We start from the raw sequence: 13518 nt of genomic DNA, 5'->3' as shown, positions 1-13518 counted from the left end.
AGGTAATTTGGGGAGAGTTCCTAATGAGCTTATGAATCAGTGTGCAGAGTGGTCGTCATGTTTTAACACGGATTCCTTTTCATTTCTCTGGAAAGAAATCCTGTGGAGTCTGACTTAAATCCCCCACTGATGCCTTGCCTGCCTTTTAGTCTATCTGTTCTAGTTGGCTTCCTTAATTCTCTGTCATTTTCCACTTCTGACTCTCACCAATGCTATCGGGCATCAATGATTAAAAATTAAATCAGAAAAAAAAATACAGAGAGCATAACAAAAAAGTGAAGATAATGATGAGGGCCACAAAAGCATTTTTGCCTACACTTACAGGGACTAGGGCTGAAAATGTCAAGGAAGGCAGTAAAAACGCTGGTTTAAGAAGTATGTAAACATTCAAAGAAAGATTCACAGATAGGAACATCAGAATTAAAGCTAGAGATAGAAATTAGTCTGTAGAGATGAACACGAAAACAGACATAGAAACCTTGTTAGAGAGATAATGAATGAAAAGCATTTCATTAATAATTAAAAAGGCAATTGCACACAGGCAATTTAGGAACTAAGTTCTGAGAGTGCTAGAAGAATTTCTCAGGGAATTTTATGTTATTGCAAAATTGGTTGTCTCATATGTTTCCATTCTTAGCTAAGAAGAAATGACTTTTAGAAACTAAATGTAAAAGTTATGGGCAGCATGACGGAAGCATAAAAGAGCTGATAGATAAGGAGTCTGAATGTGCTCGGGCACCAGGATTGTTTAAGTGTGGTGAATAATGTTGTCTTAACCAGTCGTCTTTTTGATTACTACATTTGGGCAACCATAAGTACAACTTAAAGATTTTTGTTGTGGGGATTCCTATTGGGAGGGAACTTTTAATTACACTGGCTACTTCTTTCAATTTGCTGTGTGCTCTCTGTGAATCAATATCTGGAACTCAGTATTATACAGGAAGTTTAAGTTAATTGTTATTATCATAAGCAACCAGCAGCCTTGGTTTATGATTGACTTAAATTGTATGTTATTATTTGAGAACAGTTATTTAAATTCAGATCGTCTTTTAGCTGTTGTATTCATTGAGTTATAAATGTATACACTTCCTGTACCTATTAGAGGCATTATCTATATATTAGCTGAAGCTATCTCTAAAGATTATTGTGTGCTGAATCAATAGTATATTCTATGTGGGGTTGTAGATGGTTCTGATACGTTGTTTAACTGAAGAAATTAACTTATGTCTTAAGCCTTTTTTTTTTTCTGTCTGGCAAACTGGAAAAAAAATCATAGTATGTTTAACCCGTGAAATTGCTTAGAATCTGGAGGTGCTAAACATTTTCATTTATAACAAAAAGAAATATGTCCAATGTTGTTTCAGTCTTACTGTTTTACGGAAAAAATTATAATGGTCCATCTACTGTGAAATTCTGTCCTGCACTTGGCTATTACCCTGAGCTTTAATGTCTGCTAGTACAAGACTCTACACAGCACATATTCACAACACCATTTTTTCTACTTTTCAGCCAGCATTTTGTAACCTTGTCATGGAATTTTCCAGCACTGAACAAAGCTCTTTCACAAATGCACAGGCAGCAACGAAACAAGTACTTTAAAGGCAGATGACTCTAACAGACGCTTTACAATTTAAAGCAATATACATTAAAAGTATGTAATTTGCATATGAAGATGTTATTTCCTAATAATTTCTACATTTATATTCACTGCTTATTTTCTGTAATAATAGAGACCCAATCATTTCTTATTCTTGGTAAGTTATGTAGCATCAGAATATTGCTCAGAAATTTTGGACACAATTTTATTTATCTCTGATCAATTATTTTGGGACAAGTGGCCAGGAAGAGATAAAATGAGCTATTCTGTTAAGATAGTTGAGATATGTATGATAGCAATTAAGAAAATGGTTTAATTTTATTGCCATTTAGCTTTTAATATTATTAGGAACATAGAAGCTGCTTTTAATTTAGATGAAAATAGTTTTCTTTCCTGTGAGGAAAAAAAATCTCATTACTTTCTTTACAAAATCACCAAATTGCATATACTGACTACATTACCACACAAGAGATGGAGCAGGATTCAGCAACTGTGATTTCTAGTTCTACTCCCTTTTTGCTCAGTGACTTTGGATATTTTTTTTGTGTGGTTAGCTTCCTCACTGGTAAAAATGAATGGAAAGGGAAAAAAAAATCTACTTCCTGGGCTGTTCCGGCTGTAATTAATAGCCTGAGAAGTAAGAGAAAATTACTACTGATGGGCAGAGTACACCACCCAACAGAAACCAGACCATTAAGTTTAAAACAAAAACACTGAAAATCATAATAGTTTTATTTGGATAGTTCAATTTTTGCTGTCTTTAAGACTGTAAACTTCTCCCTACTCAAAAATGTGGATAGTAACAAGAGTGTTAAGCAGTGGTTGGAAAGTTTGCCCCACTTAAGTTAATGATTCAAGTTCTACTGACTTTGACACAATTTCACCACGTAAATCCACTGAGAAAAGACAACTGGGCTTTTATTATATGTGGACAAGTATATATTATTTGAGAGAAGAATTCAAGAACAGTTTTTTTAGCAAAAGATATGCTTAGTTTTTCACTATTCTCGTCTCTTTCCCCTTATCTGCAGTCTGCAATGTACCCAGGATTTTCTGGCTTGGTGTCTGCGCATTGTGTAATTGAACTTAGGCATTATGAGAAGAATAACTAAAGTGCCTATCTTTTACAAATCACAGATGGCACCTTTGTAATTTGAAATGTCTGGTCCTGTCTAAGGACAAAATATGTGTTTGGAAAACAAGCACGAATCCACCATGCTTACCTATACTATGCTAGATACTATGCCAAACCTACCCAGATCACAGACTGTGTATGCACTATATCTGGCTTAAAATCTAGGAAAAATAAGACCTTGTGGTATTGTTTGGACTTAGTCCACCAAAGACTTGTGGCCTTTTTGTGGACTTAGTTAGAACCGCTTCATAAAGCTACTGTCTCTGTGCTCGATGATACCTTCACCTCAAGAGGGGTAACAAATCCGACCATGTGGGTACTCTTAATCTACCATAGTATTGTGAGTATCCCTGGCAAAATGTGGTAGTATAGAGTCATAGAAATCATCCAGGTGACTTAGTGCTGAAGCCCATGAGGCGCGTGCATTCACCCCGCTGCCTGATCACCTTTGGAGGGAGTAAGGTCAGCCAGAGGAGGAATAACGAGTACCTGGGGAAGATCATTTCTTACAAGGATTCAGCCACTTCTGCAGTGAACATCTGCTTAAGACAGCATGGGACTTGCACGAGAAGAAACAAGTGGTCAGCTTGACAAATTGCATGGATCACAAATTCATTTTTTTAAGCTGAAAAGACTAGACTGAATTCACAAAAGAAATAATAATGAATGGAATAATGACATAAGAGCCTCCAGAAAAAACAATAAATGAATGCGAAGGGACAAACAGGAACTCCCAACAGGAATTTGGAGGTAATACTAAACCAAAAGCGCTTACATCTGCAGTGCCATTGCTCCTGGGTTTAGGTGCAGGGCTCCCAGACCACAAACCCAAAAGCCAAAGTGTGCAGGGGAGCTAGTTAATTCACAAGCGTGGTTCCAAAAATTGCATACTGAACAGGGACTGGGAATACCCAGTGAGAAAAGCTAAGTATGAAGAAGCAACTAGCTAAAAACATGACCCTCTGGAAGACCTGTGGAAGACCTGCGGAATACTAATCTAAGTGACAGTGGAATGTAAAGTTCTCCTCTGAGGATAAAAGTTTTCAACAGCTCTTTTAGAAAGCTCGTTAGAACTTATGCCTTTAGTTTAAAATGAAGCCATAAAAGATGAAGGGGGGGACAGTTCTCAACTTCTGCTTAGCAGAAGAGATAAGGGCTTAGCAGCTCCAGAAGGTGGGACATTTGGGTTCACTCCCTTCTTCATGCTGAAGGTATTGAAATCCACTTCACCCAAATTCTGAAAAAATAAATACATGCCTACCTTTGAGTAAGCAATTGATTGCATTTCTTTCTTCTGAGATTTTGCTACTGAGTAGAATGAAACAGCAGCTGTGAAGTGAAAGTTCAAGAGAAGTGATGTGTCTGTGGCTGGGCCTTCTGCTGTAAGTTTTTCACTATCTATTCAGTAAAAAAATATTCTTCTCTGCATTTGCTCCACTTTTTCCTAGAGGTCGTTAATCTAAATTATATAAACTTACTATCAACAGCAATCGGGATTTTCTGCCACCTCATTGAATACCATAGCGATTAGCTTTGATTCACATTCTCTTCCCTTATTCTAGCTTTCCCCACAAATGTTGATTTTCTTTTTGCTGACTTGCACAGCTTCAGTGAGAAGGATGGTTGGGGCATTCCCTTATGAGGAGATGTTGGGCAGGTTGTGCTCTTATCAGTCAGAGAACAGAAATCTCCAACATGAGGATGTTGCAGCAAAGATGCAGAGCATCTTCCCTTCCCTTTCGATGTGTCCTAAAAGAAAGGCACTGCAAGCTGTGTGTGATGCTACAGCATGCTCATCATATCAAATTCCCAAGAGATTTAAATATCTGCAAGTGAAGCCAAACTGATTTTTTTCCCAGAAGGTCAGGAAGCTCAAACTGGGACAAAATGGCAGGGCCTTAGGCAACTTTTGAGTCAAATGGGAGTTTGAGAGCCTCACAGTTAGGCAGTTAGTGAGCAGGGACTTTTTGGATAACGTTTTGAATGATCGAGCATCCTGAATCTTTGTAAACTGTAGTTTATTTTTCCTCTGGTTATGACCCTAAGAACTTTGATCCAAAAAAGAAGGTATTCACCTCCAGGTACAGGACTTCATTGACACTATTTGACTGAGCATTTCCTTACAATAAAATTTGGATTTTTGCCCAAGAATATACAAAACCTTCGGTAAGAGACCCTTATTGTCTCTAACAACACGGGTGTGAGATGAGAAGAATCTCATCTGGACAAAGATGTATTTAAGCACACTTTGGAAAACTTGATAGAAGTAAGATGTGAAAAGTAAGAAAAAAAGTGAGTAAAATGATTAACAAATATTTTCAGTGATCTTCAAACCATTTGAAATAAAATGTATATACGTAAAAATGAAAATTTACTTGTGGAGAACTAGGAAGTAGCTAAGGAATGTAATTCAACAGATAAATAATTTGCTGTTAATATCTTTAGACCACTACAGTCAAAGACTTTATTTTTAGTGAATATATTGAGGAAGAATTAAATTATGGTAAGAGTAATGGCATTAGATCTGTATTTTTATCTTAAATAATGACAGAATATTATTATCTGGGCTACCTTTGGCACCCTAATTATAATTAATAACTATGGCATTTTAAGACATGAAATTAAATGTTTCATAAGGAAGCTCTAAATGTATACATTGTAGGATATTCTGTTAAGCTAAAATGTATGGGAATAAGATTTGATTTTAGCTTGTAATTAACAAAATTTAGCTGCAATAACTATATGTTCACTGATTTTTAATCTCACTGTCATAACACAAGGTTGACAGTCTATTAGCAGTGTTATTGTGAGACAAGTATGAATATGACAGTGTGGAAGGAGTTTTATTTTCTTCTTATTTTCAGGAGAATTTTTTTTTATTACTTTAAGATGATACATTATGAAATATGCAGTGATATAATATGTCATGTCTGAAATTATGTAGATGTTTATGTCTATATGAAACTCAGTATTGCGAGGCTTTGTATTCTCCAAATTTGCAAATCTCAAAGTGAAAGGCAGTGAAATGATTGCATGAAACACTATATATGATAAGAAAGTTTTGTATGATTTACTTATTAATATGTCATATAAAATGATTTATAGTTCAGGAGTAATCGAGGAAGCACAGAAAGTCTCTATAAATTAAAAGCACTCTCTTTTCTTGTGCTATGTGTGGATTTTCCTGTAAAGTACTAGCATAACTTAACTAAAGTACAAGTGCTGTAGCATATATAGTCAGTTAAAAGATTGTGACAAATTTAAATATAGAATTTTATGAGGAGTTATAACCTAATTAAGATAGTGATTTGACAAAACAGCAGCAACTTTAATATCATCCCCACAGCCTCCATCACGGCTGATTTTAAAGTATGCTTACTTCTTCAAAATCATACTCTTATAAAAAATCATAAAATCTCTTCTGAGGAAATGCATATTATTTGGCAGACCACTGAGTAAAAAGATTCCCAGAGTAAAATAATTGAGAAAAAAAATCAGGAAAACAAGAAAATTTTTGTGGCAGTTCATTCTGTCCCACAGAGTAGCAACTGAAGTACAAAGTAACTATGATATCCTAGCAAGCAACTACAAGATAAGAATGACTGAGATGGAAAAGACTAAAGGAAGGCAATCTATTTGCTGTACTTTAGTCCATATTCAACAGAAGTATTCAACAGAATTATTCAATGAATCCTGTTTCTGGTTTGAGAAATGCAGAAACATGGAGATTAAATCTGTACAGGAGAACTCAGGAACCCTTCTGAGGTCCCAGGGGTGGGTGCACACCTGGTGCCTGCTCAATCACAGATCCAGTTGTCCATCAGAGGCCTATTCCCCTAAAACAAATGAGAGCCTGCAGGCACCTGGCACCTTCTGGAACAAAACCAGGATACATCCAGCAAGGTCTGGCCAGCTGGAGAGGGATCAGGATTCAGGCACTTCATCTACATTAGTAGACAGTGGAATACAAAAAAAGAGTCATCCGTAGAGTGAAGCAACTGATGCTGAAGACCTGATACTCATGCTAGTTTTCTTGAGTTTTTTTTCTTTTTTTCTATTGCAGACTGGCCCTAGTTTGATCTTCTGGACTTAATACTCATGAGCAGCCAGAGTGCATCTTCTAGTTTAGCTTCAATCTAAAGAAATCAAATCACGTACTCGGAGCTCAATCTGTGGTGGAAATGAATGCACAGTAAGTGAAGGCCATTGGGAAAAGCACATTCCTGGTCCTATAGGAAACACCCAGACCTCACTGAGGTGTCTGCCTGTCACTCTGTCTTGGCACAGCTGAAATAAATCTGCCATACCAGGCAACCTGAGTCCTCTTGCAGTTTGGTATTTGAACTATTGATCAGTAACAAGGACTTAAATATATAAAAAAATATGTAGACTTTCACCCAAACTGGAGCTCATGGGTAGTCTTTCAGAAGTAGGTGCAAAAGGGATGGAGTATCACTTCTTCTCAAAATTAGGTCAGTCTTAAGAGAGAACTGCCCAACTAAAGGTCCAGGAAAGGACAAAGCAAGAAGTTCCAGGGCCTGTCTTTGAGAGGCCTACTCAATGCTAAGATGTGCCAAGATCTCTACACCAAAGAAACTTCCTATTCGTATGTGCCAGTGTATCAGTTATCATATGCGTACGCTCAGTTTGTAAACACAATCAGTTTGCATTAATAAGGCAAGCTAATAATTAATCAATTAGCATTAGCAGCTTAACTGTAATCACAAGCTATGTGAAGTCAAACACTGCAACGAGGAGAATAAAAGCTATGTCTCTCATATCTGCATATCAGCTACTCTCCTACGAGAATGTTTAATTTCCTATGTTTGAAAACTTACACTCAACTAGGAGAGAGAAAAAATGAGTAAAAAACAGTTAGCACCATGAGTTTGATGAGTATCAGGACCAGTAACTAACAATAGCAATATTATTACTAGAGAGAAGGAAGGACTTGACAGTGGAAGAAACTTATCTTCACTGACAGAGAAAATGCTAAAAAGAACTTTTTCAAAATTTGCAAATATTTCTCTATAAATGTTGCAGTATGGCTTCAACAATGATTAATCAACACAGGGCTTATTTCACATGAGGATGGCAGTCATTTGAGTTTTCCCAGTAAATAAGCATCCTCCTGTCTCCTAAAGAAGTTGAAGTGACATCTTGTCAATCAATATCTTTATCAGAATTCCTGCTGCAGTTTGAGCCCTTCGCACATTCTTTCCTCCCCTATGAAAATAGTTATATATACACATTTTTATCTTTAGCTATTCAGTAAAATCTGTTATTTCAAATAAAGAATGGCTAGATAATTAGCTCATTGGTAAAACACAAAATTAACAAATAAACAAGACTACCACAAAGGTGTTTTTAGGTGTGACCCTTATCAATAATTTGTTTATATAGTGCTACCTATTACTTACTAAAGTAATTGTCTTCACAACTGCAATGATTATCAGGGAATTATTTGTGAGATAGTCAGTTGATTCACCGTGACAGTGTTCGAAAACTTAAATGATGTCTTACACTATAAAGAATTATATCAAACAGTTACACTCTCTGATTTTAATTAAAGATGGAATTATTCTGAAACCAAGTACTAGTTATTTACAAGTGAGTTCTTAATGTTAAATTGGAATAGAGTGTGCATTATAATGTGATAATTAGAGAAAGTGTGCATATTTGAAAAAAGAAAAAAGTCCTGAATAATTGATAGTAAATTTAAAAGCAATCTAGCCTGTGTTTTCCCCATTTTTTTTCTGTCTTGAATATCTTCAGCACTTCTCATTAAATGAATCTAAAGATAAATAGTACTTTTTATTCCCCTAAATGGATGACTAGAGTTGAGAAAGGAATGAATTTATTCATCGTGAAAATTTTGCCAGATTTAAAATTTAGTTTTGATGAAGTTAGCACAGCTTTTTTTTCCCTCTAGTTTCTTGATTAACTGCATGGAAATATTTTCCAATATTTCGTTTGGATCAGCAGAATATTTTCTTCCTATAAAAGCAAAAATGCTTAATTAACCTTTCTGTTAGATTTTTTTTTTGAGGATGTCTCATTTAAATTAATCTAAATCAAAGATCAGAAAGACTTTTTTTGAGCAATTTTTCTTTTACAGGCATCCAAATAAATGGTCAGAATGAAATTCTCACTGAGGAGGGACAAGATATTACTCCATAAATTAATTTATGTCATGGGGAACAATTTTCTTTACTACAGAATGAAAGGGTGGAAGCATGATCAGGAACTATTTCTTAAACAAGAGGAAGTACATTTTCAGGCAGGCAGAAACATTGTAGGACATATCTCCATGCATTACTAAAATGTATTTTAAACGTGATTAGATAAACAAGTAGAGTAGAATGGATCAGTGCCTATTAAAAACAGTGACAGTGGTTAAGCTTTTGCCCAGGGAGTCCCTTAGCAGTGAATTGCCAAAAGCAGAGAGTTGAAGAGCATCTGCAGGCAGAAATATCACTTTGTATTTGACCTTCTCTTTTACTCTTCCCTGTTATTGGTTATTGTGAAAAAATGCATTAGGACTAATGGATTTTTGAGTTTGTACAGTTGCATTCTTAAGATATGCAGCATTTGCGGGGGCAAAAAGCCCTCAGATTCATAATTTCCAAGGTTTAATTTTTGCTGAAGATAGTACATACTGAAATCATGTCTCCCAGCTGTAATGGCACCACATATAGTGAACAGCGTTGTGCTGTACAGCAACAGGAATGTGAGTGGAGTTCACTTCTCTCTTCCCTCTTTGTCTAGGAGACAAGGCACATCCTTCCAAACTCTTGTTGGCCTCTGGCAGATGGTTTTGTCCTCACTTAACGGTAGTGTCTTAGGAGGTTATAGACTTCAGCCCTTTCCTTTCACCTGCTACCTAAGGTGCCTGCTCTTTTGGTAACAGCAGCAGGACTGCCTGTATGCTGGCATCTCAGATCCTGCAGCTCACGAGCTGGCACAAAACCACAAATCACCGTCATTTTCAGCCAGTAGGCAGGACAGTACATGGATTAGGTTGTGAACTATGGCATCGGGCACCCTCTGACTTTCCTCCATCCTCACTACGGTAGTGTAACCTTTGGATGTCGAGGCAGAAGCCTCCTTCACCTCCTGTGGCTGGAATTGGCAGAGCTCATCTGCTGAAGCCCCCAGCCCTTAAAAGAGCTAAGACAGAAATGGTGTCTAGCAAATAAAACTCGTGTTCAAGGGAACAAACAGAATCCAGATGAAACAATCATGATGCGAGACAGATACAATTAACGTAGCCTATAAGGTAGAGGATGTGCCTTGCTCACAAGTCATACTGTCTCTTATCTTACTACAGCAGCCTAATGAGAAGCATAGCACCTGTACCCAGAATATCAGCTTTTTGAAAAGGGAAAGGAGAAAGAAATGAGAACGATTTGCAATGGCTTTCCCTGTAGCGTGTTCCTGTCCAGTGAATTCATGGTGCTTTTCTAAATTGGTCATGGCCTTACAAATAGGCAGGAAAGGTACCCGGCAATCATTTTTTTTAGCTATACATTTTACATTATTTATAATAAGGCAAATCATTAAATTCTTGTTTCCACCAGATATCTCCTTAAATGACAACACTGCCAGAAGGGAAAATGAAAAATTATCAAAGTATAATGAGACAAATGGATACAAACTTTCAGTTTATATCCTAACCCATTTTCATGCCTTCTGTTATAATATATAAGCAAACCAACAAGTTAAAATTAAAGTTATTTTAGTTTCCATTCTTGATTTTAAATTCATATCTGCAAATACTAAGCTCTTCAGAGAGATAAGTACCTCTGAGCGTGATCAGAGGTGAACATGCTTTATGTTTTTGAAACTTGTCGAATACTTCGAATGACTAAACTTTCAGTATTAAACTACCTTTTCAAAACACTTTTTTTTGTCACTTGCACCAGAAAGCCAATAAGGACTAGACCCACATGAAGATTTCTGGTATATGTCTCAAATTTATGTTGCTCTGCCCAAAACAGCCATCTTCAAGATTTTGCATAAACCTGAATCTATCTAAAATTTGCAGGAATCTCGTAATTCCTTAAGAGACTATTCCCAGGTGCCCAGAGCCTACTGCAGGGCATGCTTTGAAGTGTCTTCACTTTGATCCTTCTGAGAGATGGGGAGTCAAGCATATCAAATTGAAATAAAAAGTTTAAGTGTTTAACCACATGATAGGATACTGTGCTATGAATTGGCATTTATGGAACGTGCCTAAATCACAAAAAATAGTAGGATTTTGCATATATTCCTCACAGCTGCCTTTGCTATTGGCTTGGAAGGTTCCTTGGCTGGATTTGTGGGGGGATCTAGGTCTCAGGAACACAGCTTCACATCAGAAATTGTACAAGGAGTTAAGACAGTTAACTGAGAGTAGAGCAAATGAAAATAGCATGTAAAAAGGGAAAAGTAGCATGTAAGAATTTATCTCACCTAGCCTCAGACAAGTCATTTAGGCCCTTTCTTGCTTAGGATCTCCATCTAATACAGAGTGATGCACCACTGGAAAATGACAGAGATCTTGGCCTCTGTCCTGAAACACCACTGTGTGCTTTTTTTCAGCCCTAGCATAAATGTTCTATAAGTGCTGAATAACTGACTTCTGAGAAAAAAAAAACATCCACAATCAGACTTTATCACAGTCTCTTTCAAAATGAGCATACAAGAACCCAGGAGACAAACCAAACCAAACCAACCCAAAAAACTTGACATTTCTCAGAAGTCCAGATAGTAGAGAAATTGCAATAATGGAATATTACTCTATTTTTGAGTTTATTGCAGGTTGCTGAAATGTAAGCCCACAATTTTCAAACAGTTACTTCGAGACAAGCCTAGCAAAGTAAACCTAGGCATTTTCAGTTTATCTATCTCAGCTGCTTAATGGAAAAAAAAAAAGTAGCCTCATGCCGAGCATAAATTTAGTCATGATCCCACTCTCTGAACACTTTGTAAGCCACAGCTAATTAGTCTTTTCAACTCACACTCTCCTTCTGGATCACCCAAAGCCTTAGCAATGCACTTTGGGGGAATGGGAGGGTATCTGCAAAGGGGGAAAAGGTCTTTCACAGCAGATGTTAAAAAAATAAATATGAAAAGGATACAAAACAAAGGTAACCGATGCACACATGTAAGTATGAATATTGTTATTATTACTTGTTTATCAGTGAAAATGTGCTTGACTGCACATGGTATTATCCAAATATCTTGTGAATACTGATTGTATAAAAAAAAATTATTTCTGATTATGCAATACATTTTTGACAATGTCTCATTAATGTCTCATGATTTCTGTACAAATACAAAGGAAACTGCAGCTTTGGATTACACGGGGATTTACTTCACAGCTTCATACACAAAATGTTTTTTTTCAAGCAAGAATCTCCTTATTGCAACTTGGACTACTCGTGTCATTTCCAGCACCCCTCACTTTTTGCAATGCTTTGGAAATCACCGTGTGAACTTACAATACTTTACCAACAATAGTAATTTAGGGTGAACATACTAGAGCCACTTTTTAAGCTGTCAGCTATCAGTTCAGCAAAGATGTCTATGAGCCAGGTTTGCTGTGCATTTGACTATATTGAAAAGTTTTGCTAGGTAAGGATGGAGTAGTTTCTAATTAGTTATCTGAACACACCAGTATCATTAGTATCAAAAATGGGCTCGGAAAATGGGCTGTACACATTGGAGCAATACCATCTTTTCCTCTCACAGCTTTTGTTCCTGTGCAGTGGGAACCACTGCTGTTCCCACAGGCTCGATGGGGAGAGGCGCGAGGAGCACAGCAGTCCCTCCGCACTGCCTGCGGTGGCACGGGGAGGGCTCCGTCACCGCTCAGTGCAGCAGGAGGTCACAGAGTGGTAAAGCATCCTCCCCTGCTATTTGAGTAAGCCTGCGTCGGCCCCTGCTGCTTTCAGAGTCCCCTGACATTGTAAAAGTGGGGAATTTAGGAGAAGATACTCTCTGGCAGATATTTCAAAATTTCACAATGATTTCCAGAAAGTAATTGAGACATACGACTCTGAATCATTCATACTGGCATCTCAAAATCTCACAAAACTTGCTGGTTGAAGAGATGCACATGACAGCAAGAGATGCGTAGTACTGTCACATCAAATAGGCTGAAATTTGACAGTGTGAAATACATTCAGGCACTAATCAGAAACTCCAGGGCTGCTCTTGAAGCCGATCTGTAACTGTGATTAATTGGCTTCGAAATTGTGAACAAAATTCATCTGACCAATTTTCTAATCCTAGTTCAGGAAGTCAAATCTCACCCTAGAACTATACAAATCCTTTTAGTTTGGGTTTTTGTAAAAGCAGAGAGAAGTGCAGGAGGAAAAGAGGTGGACATAATTTCTGAGTTTTCAGTGATATGTATTTTTTTATTTCACACTTTTGCTAAAGATAGAATAGTCCTTACCGTAGCTGTCATAAGCCTCTTCACTTGTTCCGTGACCATAGTCATAATACTCAGGCACGCTGCAACAGATCCAGACAGCTATGTTACTACTACTGCAATTAACCAACGCAAAAAAAAAAAAAAATAGAACACACACAAAAATGAAATGCACTTGAATACTTTTATATAGCACAATCTAGCTAATTTCAGGTCTAATAATAGCTGAAAAAATCATGAAAAAAATGTACCAGTGACAGTAACAACTATTGTAAAGTACATCACATATCTACTAAGTATAAAACAGAATTGCTTCTAAATATGTAAAGTTGGGAGATGTGACAAAGATTGAGGACAGAAATTCTG

General features: G+C 36.9%; 1 protein-coding gene across 1 annotated transcript in view; it reads right to left on the bottom strand.

Moving 5' to 3' along the window:
- KHDRBS2 (KH RNA binding domain containing, signal transduction associated 2) overlaps window positions 1–13518 on the bottom strand; it is a 336178-nt gene that overhangs the window by 7689 nt on the left and 314971 nt on the right. Inside the window, exon 8 of the mRNA XM_088531225.1 lies at window positions 13177–13235. Coding sequence (XP_088387351.1) covers window positions 13177–13235 — 59 coding nt within the window. The remainder of the gene's footprint in view (window positions 1–13176; window positions 13236–13518) is intronic.

Source organism: Tinamus guttatus, unplaced genomic scaffold, assembly GCF_059628265.1.
Source record: "Tinamus guttatus ecotype Peru unplaced genomic scaffold, ASM5962826v1 Tinamus_guttatus_pri_ptg000402l, whole genome shotgun sequence".
NCBI lineage: Eukaryota > Metazoa > Chordata > Aves > Tinamiformes > Tinamidae > Tinamus > Tinamus guttatus.
The sequence above is the reverse complement of the archived record's forward strand: the minus strand, read 5'-3'. Positions and strand labels throughout refer to the sequence as shown.